Here is a 25,139-nt window from a genome sequence, read left to right as displayed (position 1 = left end):
TGATTTTTCTTGTGCAGCATGATAATTGTGGAAATATGTATAGAATAATTACACATGTTTAAAATATACTGGATTGTTTGCCATCTAGGGGAGGGAATAGGTAGAAGAGGGAAAAAATTTAGAACACAGGATTTTGAAGGGGTGAATACTGAAAATTATGCATATGTTTTGAAAATAAAAAGCTTTAATAAAAAAAAAAGATATATGCTATGATACAATGATAAATCCCAACTTAGGATCAAACCATTGACTAATTCAGAGAACAAACAATTCATGCATGCATGCATACATGTATGTAATCAGCTTTTGGTTGGCATTTAATTAGTTTTCTCGTGTGTGTGTGTGTGTGTGTGTGTGTGTGTGTGTGTGTGTGTATATAGTCTTTTGGTAGAGAAGAGTAGACTTCAAATATAGTCTCAGACATATTACTGACATTTTATTTTGCTTCTCAGTTACAAAAAAGAATTTTTAGAAACAAAGTAAAAGCCTGATGATTAGAGAATGGCTACTAAAATTACTATAAAGGAATATTATGGTGCCATAAGAAATTATGAATATGAACAAATAGAGAAGTCTATGAGAAAACAAGTAAAACAGTAGCAAAGTGAAGCAAATAGAACCTGGTAAAACACTATGCACGACTAATGTAAAAAAGCCTTAATTTAAAAGATTAAAAATTTTAAATAACCACTATTGCTTTAACATTAAATATTTTACGATTAAAAACACTAACTGTATATACCACAGAAATAGGTTCAGTCCATCTAATCCTAGCATTTTCTCTCTTGATAGTACACAAAAGCAACATGTAACAAGTAGACACGTTTGGTCTTTCTAATATCTTACAAAGTTAGGAACATAATCCAAATATCCAATTTTCCCTTAGAAGAGAGGCCAATGGTGAAATGAGTCTAGAACTTTTCAAAGTTACTTATATTTTGGTCACTACTACAATACTGAATTGAAGTCTGGGACTACTGGTTTGAATGTTAGCTCTACTGATTTATTAGTTGTATGAGCTAGAAGTTATTCCAAACTCTCTAGGCCTCACACCTCACCATCTTCAACTCTAAAATTAGGAAGGAGGCTGGTCAAATGATCTCTTAGAGATAATTAATTCTTTATTAGTTATATATACATACACACACACACACACACACACACACACCAGTAAATTCTTTGAATTTCTCCTCTACTTGAATGGCAACTAATTTCTACTCTGCCAAGATTTGGTTAGGAGTTATAAGACGAATTAATTTTTATCCTTTCATAACTCTTCATGATTTTATAGATTTCATTAACATTCCCTTTCAGCCTTTATCATTTCAAACTAAAATGTCCTAATGCTTGTCTGTTCTCATACCCTGAACAGCTCCTAGCTTTTGGTATCTTCCTGAAATAAACATGATTTTATAAACAAGCACAGGTGAACCCTAGTTATTTGAAGGATTTCAGATTTTTTTGGTGAAGTGCTTCCTTGGAAATCCTCAAATAGTAGAGATTTTCAAACAGTTGGATCAGAGATGTCAAAGTCAAATAGAAATGAAAGCTGCTAATCCATACATAAAGATCTCTGTAGGTTGCATATTGACTTGGATTTTAAAATTATGTTTCATTTTAATTTTAATTGTTTTGCTTAATATTTCCCAATTTTACTTCAATTTGGTTTGTATTGTATTTAGAAGTGTTGTGGATCATATATTTTGACATCTCTGGGCTAAATGATAACTTTAGCATATCACATAGTGGAGATATCTTTCAGATTGGACTGAATGAACACTGAGCTCCCTTTCAATTCTGTAATTCTGTGACTCTATTAAAAGAAGAAAAAAAAAATTCTTCTTTTCAAAACTAGCCTTTATGGCCATCACTAGGATATGGGACTGATGTCTTTCTGTCCTAACAGTCTTTATACACATTAAAGTCTTTATACTACACAATAAGCTTGAGTTGACAACAATTTCCTTAAAAGGCATGTTGTTAAAGGCTTTATTTTTACAATATTTCTAAGAAATTAGTATACTTTATCTTACCTTGCAATACATTTGCTCCCTAAAACCAGTAAGTCAAGACAATCAAAATAGTTGATGAGTTTTTATTAAGTTATTAAAACACTAGTTATTGTAGTACACATACACACACACACACACACGTATATAGTTTATAGTGGCTTTATAAAGAACAGGATCAAAAAGTGAATTTCAATGCAAGTATGAATACAAATATCAAAGAACTAAAATAAGAAAGCCACTATTCTCTTAACTAACTATAATATGAAAGATAAGACTAATTCTTAATCTATAGAAATACCTACTAAAAGAGCTGAGCATGGGAACTCAATAATAACTGAATCATTTCTAATCTAAATAGTCCAGAAATCATTATTTATATTTAAGTACTTATTTTGTATTTATCAAATCCATTCCACAAGGCACTAAGATCTGTGACATGACATGAGACACATACTTAGGCTTTGTATTAACTTGGCAAAATTAACAGCTAATATTTGCATAATACTTGAAGGATGAAAATCTAGAGCTAAAAAGAATCTCAGAAGTTATCTTGCTGAAATCTTTCATTTTATAGATAAAGGAAAGTGGGGCCCAGGAAAGTCTAGTGACTCACCCAAGGACACAAAAGTTTCAGAGGTAGAATATAAAATCCAGACTCTACTGTTCCCTGACTTACAAAGCTCAGCAAATTTTTCATTGCCTTTAATAGTTAAAAGCAAACCTTTATATAACTGCTAAATTCACAAATCTCATTAGACCTTCAGGACAACCCTACAAATGATGTGAAATATTATTATTTCCATTTTAAAGATAAGAAAAGTTGGGATCAAAGAGATTAAGTGACTTGTCAAAAAGTTGTTAAATAGAAAAGCAGAGATGCAGAACCAAATCTCCAAATTCTAAATCCAATCTTCTTTCTGCTATACCACAAAGGCCTTAGGACACATGGTTCTGCATACGACTAACAATTAAGCATATGCCAAACTATTTAATTCAGACAGCCACAAGACAAATAGAAATAACATTAATATCACCCTCATTTTTAATTTGTATTTTCCCTGCAAAGGAGCTTAAAGTACTTTGTGAAATCCCATTAATCCTTAGATTTTCTTTTATTTAATCAAGAACTTCATAGGAACATCATGCTCACTAATAATAAAGTTCAAAACTATCATATGCCTATCAACATAAAATACTTTTTTTCTCTTCTTAGCTTTTAATCTCCTGCATTTGCCATAGATTGATGCAACTTTTTTGAATATATAATCAAAATTTCTTTTACAATGCTATCCTTATACTTTTTTATACCCATATTTTTTCCCCTGTTTTCTATTCCTCAGGCCACTAATAATAGTGTCTTGTAGTACCATCTGTGAAAAGTTAATCTTTTCTATTTTTTTTGTTAAGACAACAAAATCACTGCTGTAATTTTCCAACTATTTATAATGGACATTTTTACATTTCTTGTAACAACTGTTTTTAATCCATTTTACAGACTGTACTTAGGCACCCTCATAATGTAATAACCAAGAAAGACAAGTGGTTCTCAAATATGAGGAATTGGTTTAATGAATTCTTCTGAAGATTATATTTATGTGATGAGTAAGTCACTTAAACTTTTAACTAAAAAATGAGGTTAAAAGCCTGAGACCTCTTGTAGTGATAGAGCTATGATCTTAAAGGTTACCTGGGTAACTACTATCATTTTTTCAATTCAGAAAATAAAATACTGATAGATTGAAAGAAATTAAAATGTTGAGACTGAGGACTGAGGCAATTTGTTGGTAGAGACCTTGATCAAAAAACAGTCTTTGTTACTTTAACACATGTTCTATTCTGGCTTTCTTCAAATGAAGGAAACCATTTATAAGCACAAGGACTAGACTTGTGATTTCACTGGCACTAGAACTCCTAGGTGAGGAAATTTCTTCCACCAATCCAAATCAACACCTTTGATGCAAGAGTCTAAAAATAAGTTGTCCAGTTTTCTTAGATGTGAGAATGACTTTATATTCAATATGCTACACTGCCTCTCAAAAAGTATATTTAAAATAATCAATATAATATCTTAAATTAATTGAACAACCTGAAGGAAATGAATGTCAGGCTATAGAGTTGGGAGTGATCTTGTGGATACATGGATCAATGTGAAATGAGGTGAATATCAAGAACTGCCCTCCCCTTATGATAAAACAACATAATAAAACTAAAGCCTGACTATTTTTCCCTTTACTATCTCAGCTCTCACAATGAATAAAGGTCAACCAAAAGAGATTGATGAACACAGGTTCACCCTGAGATAGTATGTACTGCTTTCAAACTCTGAGAGTTTTTCGAGCACTAACTCAAAAAACCTACATCCTCCAGATTTCAAAGCAAGGTTCATCATACTAATATAATTATAAGAATTATATGAAAATATAATTTTCATATATGAAAATATGATATATATATATATATATATATATGTATATGTATAAAAAAAGATACCTGATTTCATCTGTGTCTGGTACTTTTGTATAAGGGAGTATTGCTCGTACACGCCTTCTGTCTTCAACTGGCTGAAATGGTAAAACAAAGAATTTTTTTAAAATGTACTATTGCTTTTTCAAACTAAAGTGTTACATAGACAAAAAAAGAATCAAATCCCATTCAACTACCTTCATGGATTGTACAAATTAATGAGTACTTTAAATTTGTATCTTTGAAGAAATGAAGTCAAGGATCATCCAAAGGGAAACATAAAAACTGTTTATGATAGGCATAACATACTGAACAATCTGAAATACATTACAAATGAGAAATTATGCTGAAGGTATAAAAGATGTCATAAGAACAATATTATAACCTTAAAAAAAAAATTGGCCTGACACATACTATAAGTGAGGAATGACCAAGGGAGAAATGCCTTTGAAAAGAATGTGATGCTTTGTTTTATGCCTTTCTTAAACAGTTTAAACATTATTGTATTTGACATTCTATTTTACAAAGACATCTTGTTTTTAACAAATGTATAGGAGACTCCTTGCTAGAGAACCTTCAAAGTGTACTTTTCTTCTACTGAATCAATTATTTTATATGTAAGCAATAGGATCTTGTCTTATCTATAGATTTTAGTTAATTTGTAGTTAAAAAGATGAGATATCTTATAAAATAGTTCTTTCAAAACTGTGTGTTCCTTTCTCATTGCTTCACAATGAATACTCCAGTGAATGTTTAGATTATTTTTGTAAAAATTTTGTAAAGGTGAAAAAGTAGGTACGTGAACTAGTAGTTACTATATTTTTATCATCTAGGGAGAAAAGTATTATTATTATTATTATCATCATTTCTTATTTAGAGTTCACTATTCCTCCCTCCCTCCCATCACTCATGTCTTCTCTTTCTGTCCAAAAAAATGGATCATCCAGAAACTAACCTAGTAATAAAAGTTTTATGAAGATAGGTTGAACTTCTGGTCTTCAAAAACATACAAAAATCTAATTAATAAACATTCTGCCACTAGGCCACAGGTAGACACAAAATTTTAAAAGATGGAATCAGAAAAAACATATGAAGCTAATCAAGCACACAGAGAGGAAATTAGTGCTACAACTACACAATTTTAAAAATACTCAAGGATGAATTTTCAAAATAGCTCAAAGAAAGGAAGACTCCCTGATCAATCAACAAGCCTAGGCACCAGACACATTACTAGGAGATGAGGATTTAGACACATGTTGAAATTAATTCCTATTCTCAAGAAATTTATCATGTGATGGAAAAGGTAGACATCATCAACTTGCCAACCTATCTGCCCTCTTCATCTCTATAAAAATATTGTTGAAAATAGTCTTTGCGCATATCAAAAGCTTCCTTGGAAGAAAATAGGCTGGAGAAAAATATACTTCTAAGTCAATAACATGACTATTAAGAAAATATTTGGAAAAATTATACCCAAAAAGCTTTCCTCAAATATGATTTCTCTTAAATCAAAATCACAAGACACTGGGATATAGTATGGTACAGTGACAAATACTAGCTTTGGAGTCAGGAGACTGAGTTTAAATGCTTATACTGCTACATATGAAGCAGCTAAATGGCACTAGTGGATAAAGCACTGGGCCTGAAATCAGGAAGCTCTTTCTGAGTTTAAATCTAGCTGTGTGACCCTTGCTAAGTCACTTAATGAGATTTGTGTCTGTTTCTTTATCTGTAAAATGAAGCGGACAAAGAAATGTGAAAACAATCCAGTCAGTATCTTTGTCAAGAAACAAATAGGATCATAAGGAGTCAGACATGATTGAAAAATGACTTTAACAACTGCTACATTAATATATTTGTTACTTTGGGCAAACCACTTAACTTCCTTGACCTTTCACTTGTAAAATGAAATGTTTCAACTAGATTAATGATTCCTTCCAACTCTAAATTTATAATGCTGTAATGATAACAATCTACACTACTCAAAAGTCTACTGAATACTGATAGAAAAGATGTTCCCCAAACATATTCACAAGTTTCACAAGCAATGCATGTCTAAATAATATAATACTTCTTATAGATTCTCACTGAGTTTCTTCAAAAGCTTTAAAGGTAACATTACACTAAATTTTTAAATCCCTAAAGTCCTACAATGCACCCTCAGTAAAATAAATCCAATTTTGTGAGAGATCTAATCATTGATAGTTTTAAAATAAATCAAGTAAATTAACAGTGGAAAAAATATTAACTAAATTATGGAATGCATTTGGACAGACAACTCTCAAATCTGTCTATCAATACACACATCTTGTACAAGAATTCTAAGCGGACAATAAAATGAGTCTAGGACTAAATAGGAAGAAGAGATAAAAGTTATATAAAGTGCTTCCAAATTGCTCATTTATGCAAATGCCAGTTTTTAACTTCCACAATTACTGTAAGGGGTGGCATGGTTTCTTCTTATTATTATTACTATTACTATGGTTAACCACACTAACTGCAGACTACTTAAAAGGCAAAGATGCAAGGCTAGTAGCAGTAGATTGTATCATGCACAATGCCAACAATGGTTTATAAGAAAGAATTATGTTACAAGATCTTACTTCGCATCTATAAAATCATCAGAAAACTAGTGGGACACTTATGCACTAAGCATAAAAACCAACAGATGAAGAGTTGGTTTCTTCAAGATAGTAGTAAAATAAAAAGAAAGACCTCTACAAATCTTCCTTTAGCAAACTTATAAAAGTATAGAGTTACACTGAAAATATAGATCTTTCAAAATATGTTAGAAGTACTGAGAGTTGTTCTCTCTAAAATAGGGATGGGGAGAGCAGGGGTTAAAGAAGAAACAGAATAAAATATTTTTGAAATAACTGAGGAACTAAGACCAGAAATCTTAGAACTAAAATTTGGAGATGGGAAAAACAAACAAGCAAAGAAATCAAATAAATATAGCAATTCCTGACCCTCTCCTTAAAGACAATGAGGCCCAGATAAATGGAAAAGCTAACTGAAATTTTATCTAATTAGTGATTTTTTTAACCTATTTAGTGTTATACTTAAGATTATGAAATGCCCATTAAGCTCTTTACTAAATTTGTCACAAAATTTTACCAAGTTTTGCATCCTTTTTCTGTACACATAAACTCCCCTTTTTTTTGGCAATGTGGTCTAATAGAATGGGTTCTGGACTAGGCAACTGTGATTCAAATTTCAATACCAAAATTTACTAACTATCATTCAGGATAAATCATTCTCCACTTCTAAGCCTGAATATTTGTCCTCAGTACAGCTGGATAGATGATCATTAAAAAGTACCTTTTAATCCAAATCCTAAAACTCTACATTTGAAGTTTACACAAGATAGTAATTTTTTAAATTTCCAAATTGTTAAAATATAATGAAATATTTAATTCCAGAAGCACAAAAAATATAAATTATTTTCAATGACTCAAAGATACTTGAGTCTCAAAATGCTTCTTTACAAATTTCCCATTATAAATAATGATCAGCAAGAAAAGGCTTTACAATTATTATTATTTTTTTTAAATAGCAATACTGAACACAAGTTGAAACCCTTATGTTTATGTCAACTAATCTGAAACTTTGTATTCTAATGTTTTACTTGCCTCGGGAGGTGCTACTGGATATAGTAATTTTTCTCCTTTAAGCAGACAAGACACATGACTGTAATAACCGATTAGATCTGATAACGAGGAAAATCGCCTTCCACCAATGTAATAATCTCCACACATAGCAATAATCCTGTTTGTGAAGTCAAAAAGAATCAAATAAAGTATATAATGCAGGCAAATATATAAATTTATTTAATGCAATTTTGACAACTAAATAGCAAAAGTATTTTTTATAATCCATTTTAAATGGCTTTCAAAGACATATGTTTATTATTAAAATAATTACTCTTTTCATTGCATACTAAGTTGTGGGAAGCATTAACTTTTGTTACATAAATGACATATATTGAATATCAGAGCCCTAACCGAATTAAACAATTCACTAAAATATTTGACAGTCTCTAATAATATAACTTAATCCTTTTTTCCCCTCAACCCCATTTCTTCTCATCACCCATTTTGGATTTATAATAAAAGTCATTCTCTCTTTTTTTTTTTTTTATTGGGGGTGGGGTGCTAATAGTTGGGTTCTGGAAATATTTACATAAACATATGCAAATGTAAAAAAACAATAATAAATTTAAAGTATATCAAATGAGCAACTATTTATATTCTTAAACATTAAGTTTTTTTATTTTAACTATGCTATTCTATTCTTTAAGATATGCATTTCAGATACAACTATTCTTCCCTTAAATTTTGTGTTAACAGCGAAATCATCCACAAAATAACACAAAGTGGAATATTTGGATCTGATCATTGAAAAACTGCTTTCCTATTTGATTGGTATAATTTCTGGAAAAACATATAAACCAAGTAAGTAAGCGTGTAAGTGAGGGGTGTGTATGCTCGCAAGCGTATATAATGTAAATGTAACTTATCTTTATTGAAAGTATTTTTTTTGGTTTGTTTTGCTTTTTTTTTTTTAACCTACAGCTTTATGAATTTTCTCTAACTCAAACTTTTAACACTAAGTATTCTTTGCATTTACTTACTGTTAATTTATTATTATTATATGATATTTTATAGAGCAGCAAGAACTTACCTAAAATGATTGACAACATTTGTTTTGCTAAGGAATGAAAGTACAAAGGATCCTGGCCTCCGATCACTCTCTCTTATTAGGTAACTGCCAGGCTTCCCAGCTTGCCGGAGGCGTTCTTCTGCTATGGTTCGATCAAGTTTTCCATGATACCATCTAGGAAAAATAAAAGAACTCATGAAATTGCTATTATAATAAAAAGGGCAAATAGGAAAATAATATTGCTAGATTGGAGGGCACTGAAATACCCACATTTCATTTCCAACTTTTCAATAGCTAATTTTGACCAAAAACAAATTACACACAAATTTTTCTAAATCATTTTGTCTTTTCTAAATGCTAGGTTTCCTCAGACCTAGAATAGAACTTCAGGGGCTATTCATAGGGACACCTCTAATGACCAGCACAGGAATTTTGATGTGCTCTATTTCTGCCATGGGCAAATTCATCTCTCCTAAGCAACTAGTGACTGACTGCAAACAATGGGCTAACATAAGTGCTGAGAATGCCCTATAGTGCTTACAACCTCTAAACTCAAGAGATTCCTCAGTCTCAGATCTTAGGGCTTATACTAATGCATCTCAAGGAGCTCTTCCCAAATCAATTCATAATCCACAATCAATACATGTTCTCTTATTAAATTTATAATTCAAATTGATCATATCATATCTAAATTATTACCAAGCTTTCCAATCATCCTAACTCTTGAATAATATATACTTCAAAATGTGACAAACATTTACCAAAACGACAGTCTATGTTGAATAGTAAAATGAGAAAAAAAATTATCAGATAACTTCTAATTTATTATGGAAAGTATTGGCCGTGAAAAACTTTAAAGCTTCAATTATCTTTGTAAACTGTGCATGACCAAAGACACGATAATTGGCAAAAAAAAAAAAAAAAAAAAAGACTCATAACTATAGTTAGACTATATACACATAGCTACTTTTGACTATCATATCTAAATTCCAAAACCCCCAGGTCAAGAAAATATTTTAAGTAACAAGGAAAAAAATTCAAAAACAGTAGTGCCACAATTAGAATATTGGGGGAGGGGGGTGTGCACGCGCGTGTGTGTACACACATATATATGGAAGTTAAATATAATCCTGAATGGAAAAAAAAGAAATTCAATCAATTACCCAACTTTCAGGTTTTGCAAAAAGATCTGAAATTAACAGAAAATTTGACATAAAATCCAAGAGAACTAAGATATAAACCATATGTTTAAGATTGTCATTATAATTGTGTAGTTTGAAAGAAAGACTAGTTAATAAGTATGATATAACTTAAAAAGCAAAATAGTCTGGGGAAAAAGTAAAAAAGGTAATTATGTTATATGATTGAGGTGTAAGAGGAGGGACAATGGGAGAAGATAGCTGGTAGTTCTGGAAACCTCTCACTGGGAATAGTGTTAAAGAGCAAACAATAATTTACATACACACACGGGTATAAAAGGCTTCAAAATTAATAAAGAAATATGGGGGTATACAAGGGTGTGTAAATTACCAGAATCAGGATAAAGAGGAAGGGAAAGGGTGGGCAAAGAGAACAGGGGAAAGAAATCCTTGAGGGGGATAGGTAAGTTAAGTAATAGCAGGGCAAGTTAGCAAGTAGAAATAAAGCATAAGAGTCAAGAGGAATAGGAAAACAAGATAAACACAAACATAATAATAATCAGTAGAATTTATTAGAAAGAAAAGCAAAGGTAGTAATCATTGATCTTAAAGTTAAAGCTAAAAGAAACTTAATCAAAAGTAAAACAGGGAAACTATATATCAGCCATATTGAATATTGTTTTAGATTATTTAAAATAGGTAGTATATAAGGTTGCAATATTACTGTGGTATAGGAAACGCTAAGTTGGTGGATTTAGAAAAATATGGACTTGCACTTAAAAACAATGAAAATAATCAGGAAAGACAATGTCACGTGCAAGGAACAAAGGTGGCAAAGATTGATTTGCAATAGTGCCCAGGAGTGTAATTAGTCTGGAAAAGTAAGGAGGAGTAAAGTTTAAAAAAAATAAAAAATAAAAACTTCTGTAAACCAACCACAGGATTTTAGATTTGATCCTGAAGGCAATTGTGAATAGGATGATATGATCAAATCAGTGTTTTAGAAAGAACAATTGACAATTGAATGGAGGATGTATTGGAGCAAGGAGAGACTTAGAGCAGGGGAGACCAAACAGCAAAGATCAGGAGGAGAGGAAGGGGATAGTCAAAACAGTATTAGAAAACTGACAAAACTTTAGAGAAGTAAAGATTTGAGGATTACACCTAGATTGAAAGCCTAGTGACTCAGAAGGATGTGGTAGACTCAAAAAGGATAAAGAAATTAGAAAGAAAAGAACTAGAAGAAAAGAACAGCTCAATTTTTGGACATATTAAAATATTTACAAAGCATTCAGTTCATCAAATAAGAAACTTTTTTTTTTTTTTTTTTAAGTAACTTTGGTGTCAGGTAGCACAGCAGATAGAGCACCAGCCTTGTTGTCTGGAGAGCCTTAGTTAAAATTTGGCTTCAGACATATAGCATCTGTGGCCCTGGGCCAGTCACTTAATCCAGATGACTTTCCCCAAAAGTAATTTTTGTAAGTTTAAGGGAAATCTAGGATAGATAAATCAAGTTCATCCCCCAAAAGTTTTAAGTACAGCAGAATGTCACAAATATCTCAAGTTGCTGTGAACTATAGAGCAAGGTAATATGAATGATAAAAGTTAGGCAAATTTGAAAGGGGACACCATTTGATAGTTTATTGTAATGAAATCCCACTGAATTCACAAATCAAGTAAAAATTCTTATGTATTACCACTATTTCCTTATTCTCTGCCCCCATAAAAATAAGGCTTATTCATAGAACTTTTCTAATTTTCATGCGCAAAAGACCTTAGAAAGGCAGAGTGCATAAAATGCTACATTTGCAGTCTCAAAAACCTAATTCAAATCCTGCCCAGATCATTAACTAGCTGTGTGATCATAAATAAGTCATCTTTTTTGAGCTTCTATTTCCTCACCTGTAAAATGAGCAGGGAAGGGGAGATTAAGAAGTTTACTGTGTACTGAATGCTTGCCAGCAGTTGTTTTTAAATCTAGGATTTTAATTATTTAAATCAAGAAGCCTATAATATTGTCTTAGAAGTGAATATTTTCTACTCCCCAACCTTCCACAACACATTTGAGACTCCAGTTCTTTACTGGAAAAGGAAGGTTAATTTACCCTAGAGATCACGGCTTCTTACAACTTTTTCACTAATACCCCTCTTCACTAGAGAATTTTTTACATGATTCCAAATATATGTGTTAAAAAATAGGCATACAAATAAAACTTTTTCTGATAAATCACAATTTTATGACCCTTATATTCAGTTATATCACCCTATATGGGTTTTCTGATCCAAAGTTTAAGAAGCTTTGGCCCGGATAATGTTGAAAGTTCTTCACAATTCCAAAATTTCTATGATGTGTATAAGTATAAAAATAACATTATTCATTAAATTACTTCACTGTGAGAACAGCACAAATCATCCCTAAAATTTTATTAAAACAAAGCGCTGATGATCTAAATATCACATAAGACACAAAGATGGAAAATCTCATTTAAAAGCTGTTTGTATTATTAATGAGCATAGGAATAAATAAGTTTTTCTTAAAATGATCAGTAGCATTTATCTAAAACTATCAGCAAGCATCATATATGATAGGGATAAACTAAAACCATTCCCAAGAACAGGGTGAAATAAGGTTGCTCACTATCATCATTATTATTCAATAGTGTATTAAAAATGTTAATGTTATCAGTAAAAGGAGAAAAAGAAATTAAAGGAATTAGAGTAGGTAAAGAGAAAACAAAATTATCACTCTTTGCAGATGATATTTTGGCATGTTTAGAGAATCTAAATCAATCTTAGAGAATCAACTAAAAAACAGAACCAATTAACTTTAGCAAAGTTGCAGGATACAAAATAAATCCACAAATCACCAGTATTTCTATACATTACCAATAAAGTCCACAAAAAGAGATACAAAGATAAATTTCATTTAACATAACTGTAAATAATATAAAATATTTCGGAATCTTCCTGCCAAGACAGGAACTATATGAATACAATTAAAAAATACTTTCTATACAAATACAACTATATCTAAACAACTGGAAGAATATCAAATGCTCATGGGTAGACCAAGATGACATAATAAAAACAATCAATCCTACCTTATTCTACTTATTCAGTGCTATACCAATTAAACTGCCAAGAAATTACTTTACAGAGTAAAAAAAAAAATAATAAAATTCATCTGGAAGAACAAAGAATCAAGAATTTCAAGGGAGTTAATGAAAAAAATGCAAATGAAGGTGGTCTAACTGTACCAGAACTAAAAAGATTATTAGAAAGCAGCCATCATTAAAACTATTTGGTACTGGCTAAGAAATGAGTAGTGGGATCAGTGGAATAGGTTAAGCTCACAAGACACAATAGTCAATGACAATAGTAATCTAGTATTTGATAAATCCCAAAACAGCAGTTTTTAGGATCAAGAACTCACTATTTGACAAAAATTTCTGGGAAAATTGGAAACTAGTATGGCAGAAACTAGGCACTGACCCACACCTAACACCATATACCAAGATAAAGTCGAAATGAGTTTATTTTTAGACATAAGCAAATTAAAAGAACATAGAATAGTTTACCTGTCAGATCTGTGGAGAAGGAAGGAATTTGTGTTCAAAGAAGAACTGGAACTCATAATTGAACACCAAATAGATGATTTTGATTATCTTAAGTTAAAATTTTTTTGTACAAACAAAACTAATGCAGACAAGATCAGAAGGGAAGCAATGAATTAGGAAAACATTTTTACATTTAAGGATTCTGATAAAGGTTTCATTTCTAAAATATATAGAGAACTGACTCAAATGTATAAGAATTCAAGCCATTCTCCACTTGATAAATAATCAAAGGATACAAATAGACAATTTTCAGATGAAGAAATTAAAACTATTTCCAATCATATGAAAAAGTGCTCTAAATCACTATTAATCAGAGAAATTCAAATTAAGACAACTCTGAGATACCACTACATACCTCTCAGATTGGTTAAGGTAACAGGAAAAGATAATGCTGAATATTGGAGGGGATGTGGGAAAACTGGGATACTAATACATTGTTGGTAGAATTGTGAATGGATCCAGCCAATCTGGAGAGCAATCTGTACCTATGCTCAAAGTTATCAAATTGTACATACCTTTTGATCCATCAGGGTTTTTACTGGGCTTATATCCCAAAGAGATCTTACAGGAGGGAAAAGGACCCATATGTGCAAATATGTTTTTGGCAGTCCTTTTTGTAGTGGCAAGAAATTGGAAATTGAGTGGATGCTCATCAGTTGGAGAATAGCTGAATAAGTTATGATATATGAATATTATTATTCTATAAGAAACAATCAGCAGGATGATTTCACAGAGGCCTAAAGAATCTTACATGAACTTATGCTAAGTGAAATGAGCAACTCAGGAGATCATTATACATGGATATAACAAGATTATATGATGATCATTTCTGATGGATTTGACTCTTTCCAACAATGAGATGATTCAGATCAGTTCTAATGAGCTTATGATGAAGAACGTCATCTACACCCAAAGAGAGGACTGTGGGAACTGAAAGCAGATCACAACACAAACATTTTCACTCTTTTTATTGTTTGCTGTAATGTTCTTGGGTTCAGTTTTCTTGGGGTCTCTGGAGTAACCTTTCTTTCAGTTCAATAATCACCACAAGAATAGCCAGATGTTAAAAGTCCAAAAGAAATCCTTTATTCTCTCCTTCAAAGTCCTATCTCCTTCACTTGGCACTCAGCTAGTTTTCTGGAGGCCTTCGGGAGTCTTGGTTTCAGTGGAGAAGCAAAGGAGGAGAGCCTGCCACCAAGACGGTGTGAGATGAAGTGAATGAATCTCTTTGCATCCAAAGATTTGTGCTTCAGTCTCCAGCCACCACTAAGATGGATGATGGAATGAATCTGTCTCAGCTTTTGCTGGCTGTTATATACTGTTATATATTATATATATAATAGAGTACATATAATATATAACAGAGTATATATTATCATAGGTGTGAATGTGGAACTATATTAAAGATTAAGTTCATGTACTGAACTAGAGAACTATTAAGTCAATTCCACTGACAACACTTTGGAGGAATCCTTGTTTCAGAATTCTGGCTCATAACAGTTTGCTTGCATTTTGTTTTCTTTACCATTTTTTTTTCTTTTTGATCTGATTTTTCTTGTACAGCAAGTGTACAAATATGTGTACACACACACACATATATGATTTAAGATATATTTTAACATGTTTAACATTTATTGGATTACCTGCCATCTAAGGGAGAGGGTAGGGTGAAGGAAGGGAAAATTTGGAACACAAGGTTTTGCAAGGGTCAATGTTGAAAAATTATCCATGCATATGTTTTGAAAATAAAAAGCTTTAATTAAAAAAGAAAAAAAATATAAAATAGTAAGGCAGAAACTAGGCACTGACCTAACACCCTATATACTAAGATAGGTAGAAATGGATTCATGAGTTAGATGTAAAGGGTGGTACTATAAGCAAATTAGAATAAGATATAGATTACCTCTCAGATCCATAGAGAAGAAAGGAGTGTATTGGTCAAAGAACAATGAGAGCGCACTGTGAAATGCGAAATGACTATATTAAATTAAAAAGACAGTGCAGCCAAGATTAGAAGGGAAGCGGAAAATTAGGGGAAAAAATTTATATCCAAGGGTTTTGATAAGACCTCATTTCTAAAATATATAGAGACTCACATTTATAAGAATACAAGTCATTCTCCAATTGACAAATGATCAAAGAATACGAACAGACAATTTTCAGATGAACTGAAGAATGGCTGAATTATGGTATATGAATGCTATGGAATACTATTTTTCTGTAAGAAAAAACCAACATGATGATTTCAGAAAGGCTCAGAGGGACCTACATGAACTGATGCAAAGAGAAATGAGCAGAACCAGGAGATCATTATACATGGCAACAAGAGTAAATGATGATCAATTCTGATGGCTCTCTTCCACAATGAGATGATTTGGACCAGTTCTACTTGTGCAGTGATGAAGAGAACCATCTACATCCAGAGAGAGAACCATGGGAACAGAGGGTGGAACACAATATAACATTCTCACGCTCTATTATTATTTGCTTGCATTTTGTTTCTTTTTTCTCAGTTTTTCTTCCTTCTTGATCTGATTTTTCATTCACACAACCAGATGGTTGTGTGAATATGTATACACATATTGGATCTGGCATGTATTTTGGCATATTTGGCACTGTCTGCCAGATGGAGAAGAAGATGGGGAGAAGAAGGGGAAGATTTGCGGCAGGTATAGTTATGCAGGGGTCAATGTTGGAAAAATTACCCATGCACATGGTTTGTGAATAAAAAGCTTTAATAATAATAATAACAAAAGTTAAATTCTGCTTAAAATTGTCTTAAAAGAACGTTATATCATTAGTTAATGGCATTTCAAATGAAAAGATATCAAAGAATAGTGACAATACTTCTGGGTGTTCAACATGATATAATTTCAAATAATTTGACTAGGAAAAATATTGATAAGTCACAGCCTTATATCAGGGTGCAATCTTAAGAGTTTTACAATGATCCTTTATTGTTATTATCTATTCATTAGTAATTTAATTGTACCAAGCAAAGAGGTCAGTCTCAGTTCTCAAAAATCATAAATGTTTCAAGAGATGTGCCAGTTATAAAGTAGTGCTATCCCCAATAATTTTTTATTTCAGTCAATTCAGTGGCTCTCTAGTTAACGCTACAGAATTAATTTCCAAATCCTTTACCTTGGAAGTAAAAACTCTTCCATGAAAAGAAAACAGTAGATCTGAACTATCTTGGAGGATATCTTTCCAGGTTTATTTCACATTATTTTCCCTTCACTCCAGTCAACATATAATTTGATGACTTGTCAAATGACAGCTTGTCATTCCTTAATTCCTTAATTAATTCCTTAATATCCTTCCTCAGCTTTGCAACTTTGTTCATACTATGCTATTCCTATTCTTGGCATCCCTTTGACCTCGTATAACTTGCCCAATGCCAAACTACCTCTGAGCAACTTCAAGACAGGTATCCTGTCAACCCAAATGAAAAACTGCTTTTTCTTTTTTACAGACCCTGTAACATCTACAGAATTTACAGATCTGAAACAGAAACACCTTACCTTCTCTACAATTATCCTTTTCCCCTTTGTGGTACAAGAAACAAAATAAACTCCTCTCTTCCAATAACAGTTATCTATAAACACTAATTGGCATTTAAAATAAGCCACCTCATGTTGCTTTTATCATTTTATGCTTGTGCTCTGTCTTGTCAACTAAACTACTATAAGCTCTTTGAGGGATGAGATCATAAGGAACATGTCAAATTTTTTTGAATCCTTATTCCCTTGAACATAATAAACAATCAAATATTTATTAACAATGACAGTAGAAGATTATCCTGAGAAGAAAATGATAAGCACTTGGGGTTTGTCAAAGAAGTTCTAAGTATTTCCAACCCCAACAATTTCTTATTCACTGATAATATGCATATTTCCACTTTCAAGTAGGAAAGTGAACTCACATTCCAGTTGATATACAAATACTTCCAGAAAAACTTTAAGTGTTTATATTTCAACAAAGTGTTACTTTTAACATTAAAAAACCCAAAGCACCTCTGAAGTATGTGCACAGCTTTAATAAATGTGAATAACTGACCTTAGTTTCTTCAGTTTCTGAACATATTAAATGTTGTTTAAAAACTACTCTCATCAATACAATGATCCAAGATAATTCTGAATGACTTATGAAAAATGTTGTCCATACCTCAGAAAAGGAACTTTTGGTGACTGAATGTAGTTTGAACCATACTTTTTTTTAAACTATTTTTCTTGAGGGTTTTTTGTCTATGTTTTCTTTCACAATATGAACATGATTAAAATGTTTTGCATGAATGATTAAAATGTTTTGCATGATTATATAATATTATCTATACTGAATTGCATGCATTCTCAATGAAGGAGGAAGAAAAAAGGTAAAGAATCTAGAACTCAAAGTTTTAAAAATGAATGTTAAAACAATGTTTTTACATAAGTGGGGAAAAATAAAATAATAAATAAAAATTTTTAAATATCTTTTAAAAACTTACTCATTGGGACGTCACAATTTACATGTATGTGGCATCATTTTCTTAATTATTGCTCTTTAAGTAGCTTTTACTAGCAGAAAAACTCAACAGAGCAGAAATGGAAACTGGATTTTCCACTTAACTTCCTGTATATCTTTGGGAAATGAATTTAACCTTTTTAGGTTCCAGTTAGTGCTAAAAGTAAGATTTAGATTACATTTTCTTAAGCCTTTTCCAATTCTGCAATGCTAAAATTTTACTATCTTAATTAGAGTTCCCATTTGTTTTTTAATCCCCTAGACCAGTTCCTTTTCTATTGGGCAACATCTTATAAATCACACTACTTAGGGCAATACATGATGGCTTTTTTTCCCCCTTATCTTTGTTTATAAAGATGCATCATAAAAATTAAAGACAAAAACTTTGAAATTCAAGCAAAAAAAAGGAAAAACTAGGGTCTCTAAGCTTTACAAGGACCAAATCTACAGTCTTAAGACCATGCACTTTAGAAATCATTTCATCAAAACTCCTTATGAATTTAAATTAAGTTTTCAGTCTTAGAAAGACTTAGTTCATGCCCATGCTGTTCCATCTAGTAGCTGTTTTACATTAAGCTAGGGAAGGTGAAGTGATTTGCTACAATTTTTTTATCTATAAAATAAAGATAATATTTGCACTACCTATCAAATTTAGCTGTTAAGTTCAAATGGAATAATACATATAAAGTGCTTTGCAAACTATTCATTACATGCTAAATAAATATCAGCTACTGAAGCATTCATCTAATACACCTAAAGGTTACAATACTTAATGGTCTCTAAAATAATGAGGATCAATATGATATTAAAATGAGATCCATCAAGAGTTCTGTCTTGCAATCTTAGATATTTCTATAATTTCTGATATTTAATTTGCATTGAAGAGCACACCAGAATAACCTGTCTTTAATTATCTGAAAAAGGAATAATACTCAAAACCTCTGCTACATTTAATTATCATAGTTATCACTCTTCTCAATACCAAAATTTCATGCACATTAGGTCAAGTCTTGTTGAACTGTTACTATATTGCTGATGATTTGTCACATATGCTCAAAGTCTATTTTCATGTAGAAAGAGCAAGCAAAATACCAAGAGTATTATTACAGAAAGTTATCCTAACTTGCTTAAAATTAAAATATATTATGCAGCAGAGGAAAACATTTTTGTTCATCATTTTTCTAAATATGGAAAATAATTTAAAATTATATAACCCAGAATTTAAGATAAGAAAGAATTGGGAGATTACCTATCCCAAATTCCTTATTTTTTACCTATGGGGAAAAAAAAATTAGGCCAACAGAAAACTTAAATGAAATTGCCCAAGATCATACATGTAGACAAATAGCACCATTTGGATTAAAACCTAGCTCTTCAGACCCAGAACAGTGTTCTTTCCAAAGTAAATTTGGAAGAGAGAAAAGAGGGAGAGGGAAAAGGAAATAAGAAGAAGAGAGAAGAATGCCATTTCTGCACCTAGGTTGAAGAATACTGCATATGTTTTTTCTCATCTGGGTTGTATGGTTTAATTTTGTAACTTTGTTATCAAGTTTTTAATTTTAAGGTATGTTGTTTTTAATGTAAGTACTCCCTTCACTGATAAGAGTGATAATAACACATTTTCGTCTCAGTATACATATATTTTCTAAGTTGGAAAGGGTAAGACCTCAGAAATCATTTAATCAATTACATTTGAAAAGGAAGTCCACTAAAACATACTACACCTACAGTCATTTTCTAGCCCTATCATTGAGGACTTAACAATGAGAGGAAATTCATAACTCTCCAAAGAAGCTCATTCCAGTCACTGACAAGTCTACTTATGAAATAATTCATTCTCCTGGTATGAAGTCTAAATGTACTTCTTTGCAACATATATTTATAGGTGCCAATTCTGTTTTCTGGAGCAGTACTGCCTCTTTGACCCTCTTTGTTTTTTCCTAAACACATTATAAATTCACAGTGATTCTGTGTATTTATATAGTATATATGTGCATGTGCAGTGGGAAGGAAATGTACAAAAGTGTCAAAAAATGTTTTTAAAAATGCCTTTTTCTTAGTCCCTATCCTTCTTGACCTCACATTTTGTTATGTCACAAAATGTTTTTTGTACAGGTTGAGCTGGAGGCTCTGTAATCGTCTTAAATTCAGAATGTCCAAAACTAAGCTCATTATCTTTCCCTCTAAATCCACACCTATTTCAAGGGAGAATATTGCCACAACCAGGCTATTCAAGTCTTATACATGACTCACTTTCATATACCATTTGTTGAAAATTCCTGCTTCTCTTATCCCTTCTCATCTCTCATTACTCATTTTCCCTTTCTTTCATTGTAGTCTTAGATGAAACATGGACTTTTTTTTCTTTTGGGGTCTATCCAATTATCCCACTCTACTTATGTCTTAGGACACCACAGTCCATATCCTGTGCTTATACCTTTGCACTAGCTATTCCCCTGTTTTAAAAAAACTATTTCCACATTTTATCCTGTTTCCCTGGCTTTTTTTTAGAACTCTTTAAGTCCCACCTCAGAAAATGTAGGTACTCATGCTTTTCCCCCCTTAAATAACTTTCCATCTATTCTGTATGTAGCCTATATGTGCCTGATTATTTGTCTCTCATATTCGAATAGATGTTTCTTGATGATACATAGTAAGGACTTAACAAATGCTTGCTAATACACACACACACACACGCGCGCGCGCGCACACACACACACACACATCACAATTATATGAGAAAAAGTATCCATTTCTGGGGAAAAAATTAAAAATATAGGAATAAATGGATCTTTCCTTAAAATGCTTAATAATTTCTATCTAAAACTAAAAGAAAATCACAGATAATGAAGAAAAATAAGCTATACCTTTACAAGATGATCAGGGGTAAAAAAGTAAAAGATCATTACCACTTTTTTTTTTTTTTTTGGTGTGAGTTATTTTATTTTTTAATTTTTATTTAATAATTACTTTTTATTGACAGAAAAAAAAAAAACCTTAAAGAAGTCAAGGCAGAACAAGATTATTGACTTTTCCAAGTGATATGATTTAATAGAAAATGTAGTGATTTAATTACAAATTTAACTGGATCATTTCAACAAAGTAGCAATGAATGGAAAGAAACCCACATAAATCATCAACCTTTCTGTACACAACAAAATCCAGCAGGAAGATACAGAATGAGAAATTCTATTCAAAACAAATTCAGCATTCTGGGGAATACATTTATCTAAGACAGGCACAGGAATTTTATTAATATAACTTTAAAAACCTGTCTTTGTAGGAAAAAAAGATCTAAGTAAGTTCATGGTTGGACCATCTGAACTGAGCACTTAGCCTGGTACATAGTAGGCACTTAATAAATGTTTGTTAACTTACCAACATATCAAACTACCAAAGAGTTATTTTGGTAACTAACAATATACTCATCCTCCTATCCCCTCACATATAGCCAAATTCATCTGGCAGTAGAGATTTCGAGAGAAATATTGAAATAAACAGAAAAGGAATATACTAGAAAAGCAATCATCATCAAAATTATTTGGTACAAATTAAGAAATAGAAATAGTGTTCAGTGGAATAAATTAGGCAAAGCATAGAAGCAAAGAGTGTGCAATAAAACCAAAGACCCAATTACTAGACTAAGGACTCATTATTCAACAGAAACTGCCAGGAAAATGCAACTAATCTGTCAAAATTATATATACTTCAATAAATTCCAAATGGATACAAGACATAAGTATAAGAAGGCTATATAAACAAGTTAAGAGTGCTTAGGAAATATTTTTTTTTGCCAACTGTGGAAAAGAGAAGAGCTCTTGACCAAAGGAGAGAATGAGAGATAATAAATTCTGATTACATAAAGTTGAAGTATTAAAATTGGCAGGAAAAGTTAACTGAGTATAAATTCTTTGTAGCAAATTTTACAAAATTTTTTGAGAGTTAAACTATATAAAGAACTGATTAAGAAAAGACAGGACAAGATTAGGAAGTTCTACAAAAAGAAAGAAAAACCCTATTAACAGCTATCAAGTTATGAAAAAATCTTCCAGATTATTAAGAGATATATGAACAGGGGGGAAAAAAAAACCCACACCCCCACATTAGCAAAAATAGTATTAAAAAAGATTTAAATTAATAGAAATTTTAGGGGGGAATTAAGACTCACTAACATATTATAAATGGAGTGCTGAATTGCTCCAATCAATCTGGAAAATAATTTAGAACTATACCCCCAAAAAGCCATTAACAACATCCAATATTTGAATATGCTTCTGCTAGGCACGTATCCCAAAGAATAAAAGAATGGAGGAAAGAACCCTTGTGTACAAAAACATTGAAGGCAGCCTTTTTTTGTCCTAAGAAACAAACTAAATGCTTGTCCATTAGTTAGAGAATAGCTGTACAAATTATGAAATAGGAATACAATGGAGTAAGAAATGATCAAAGGGATGGAGTCAGAGTAACCTAGGAAGATTTGAATGAACTAATGCAGAGTGAGGCAAGCAAAATCAGAAGAACAATTTATAAGATAACTACAACATTAGTAAAACAATTTTTGAAAGACTTAAGAACCCAACACAATGACTTCCTCCTGATAATAATTATGAAGTGGAAAGCTATTTTCTTAGTGTTCCTATTAAAAATTTTAAATCTCCAAGCTCAATTTCCTTGTCAATGGTTTAACATTTTCTAATACTTTGTTAACTTATTTCATTAAAGTTGCTCATTTCTTTTCTTTTAATTAAATCAAATTCACAAGGCTGAATATGATTCAACTTATCATGAATCATATTCAAAAATAAATTCTTCAAGTTCCAAACATGTATAATTGTATAATAAGCACCCTACCTGAACCTCTAAAACTAGATTTCATACTCCACCCCCACAAAAACCAAGATAAACCTGTTTCTCCCTCCTAAACTTTCAGATTTCTACTCGTCACAACCTTCCTTCACCTATCAATACATGGTTTAATGACTCAAGTTTAAAACTAAGTTCTAATCTTTTTTCCCCCTTTCACATTCAAAATCCAAATTGGTTACCATATCTTATTATTTGACTTCTAACAAATCTCCAGAATTTATCTCCTTTCTATTACTATTTTCAGGTCCTGGTTACCTCAAACTCTGTACTATTATTAATGCTACAGTTTTTCCAGAAATTTTCCTAGACCAGCGCTCTAATTACATATTCCTCTATTGAAAAATCTTCCACCAAGATAAGATCAAAATGGGTTCATGACTAGGCATAAAGATTGAGATTATAAATAAATTAGAAGAACATAGGAAAGTTTATCTCTCAGACCTGTGAAAGAGGAAGGAATTTATGACCAAAGAAGAAGAACTAGAGATCATTATTTATCACAAAATAGAAAATTTTGATTATATCAAATTGAAAACTTTTTGTACAAACAAAACTAATGCAGACAAGATTAGAAGGGAAGCAATAAACCGGGAAAACATTTTTACAGTCAAAGGTTCTGATAAAGGCCTCATTTCCAAAATATATAGAGAATTGACTTTAATTTATAAGAAATCAAGCCATTCTCCAATTGATAAATGGTCAAAGGATATGAACAGACAATTCTCAGATGAAGAAATTGAAACTATTTCTAGCCATATAAAAAGGTGCTCCAAGTCATTATTAATCAGAGAAATGCAAATTAAGACAACTCTGAGATATTACTAAACACCTGTCAGATTGGCTAGAATAACAGGGAAAGATAATGCAAAATGTTGGAGGGGATGTGAGAAAACTGAGACACTAATACATTGTTGGTGGAATTGTGAATACATCCAGCCATTCTGGAGAGCAATTTGGAACTATGCCAAAAAGTTATCAAACTGTACATACCCTTTGATCCAGCATAGCCTTACATCTCAAAGAGATTTTAAAGAAGGAAAAGGGACTTGTATGTGCAAGAATGTTTGTGGTAGCCCTCTTTGTAGTGGCCAGAAACTGGAAACCGAGTAGATATCCATCAATTGGAGAATGGCTGAATAAATTGTGGTATATGAATATTATGGAATATTATTGTTCAGTAAGAAATGACCAGCAGGATGATTTCAGAAAGGCCTAGAGAGACTTGAATGAACTGATGCTAAGTGAAATGAGCAGGACCAGGAGATCATTATATACGTCAACAACAATACTATATGATGATCAATTCTAATGGATGTGGCCCTCTTCAACAATGTTATGAACCAAATCAGTTCCAATAGAGCAGTACTACACCCAGGGAAAGAACTCTGGGAGATGACTATGAACCACTACATAGAATTCCCAATCCCTCTATTTTTGTCTGCCTGCATTTCTGATTTCCTTCACAGGTTAATTGTACACTATTTCAAGTCTGATTCTTTTTGTACAGCAAAATAATTGTATGGACACGTATACATATATTGTGTTTAACTTATACTTTAACATATTTTACATGTATTGGTCAACCTGCCATCTGGGGGAAAGGGTAGGGGAAAAATTGGAACAAAAGGTTTTGCAATTATCAATGCTGAAAAATTACCCATGCATATATCTTGTAAACAGAAAGCTATAATAATAATAAAAAAAAGAAATATCTCAAAAAAAAAGAAAGAAAGAAAGAAACAAAGAAAGAAAGAGACAAATCTTCAATGGCTTACTTATAGTAGGAAAAGCAGTTTAGTAGAGAGAGCTGAGAAGCTCAAAGCTTCATGTTCAAAGGTATTAAATCGGCCCTGCCACTGGCATGCTATGACTCC

General features: G+C 31.7%; 1 protein-coding gene across 1 annotated transcript in view; it reads right to left on the bottom strand.

The window, feature by feature from the left end:
* RASA1 (RAS p21 protein activator 1) overlaps positions 1-25,139 on the bottom strand; it is a 103,848-nt gene that overhangs the window by 67,510 nt on the left and 11,199 nt on the right. Inside the window, exons 2-4 of the mRNA XM_051993159.1 lie at positions 9,159-9,311; positions 8,104-8,243; positions 4,503-4,569 (exon numbers count right to left, since the gene is read on the bottom strand). Of these exons, the coding sequence (XP_051849119.1) occupies positions 4,503-4,569; positions 8,104-8,243; positions 9,159-9,311 (360 nt within the window). The remainder of the gene's footprint in view (positions 1-4,502; positions 4,570-8,103; positions 8,244-9,158; positions 9,312-25,139) is intronic.

The sequence above is a fragment of the Antechinus flavipes genome, chromosome 1 (assembly GCF_016432865.1).
Source record: "Antechinus flavipes isolate AdamAnt ecotype Samford, QLD, Australia chromosome 1, AdamAnt_v2, whole genome shotgun sequence".
Classification (NCBI taxonomy): domain Eukaryota; kingdom Metazoa; phylum Chordata; class Mammalia; order Dasyuromorphia; family Dasyuridae; genus Antechinus; species Antechinus flavipes.
This window is presented reverse-complemented; position numbering and strand designations above follow the sequence as displayed.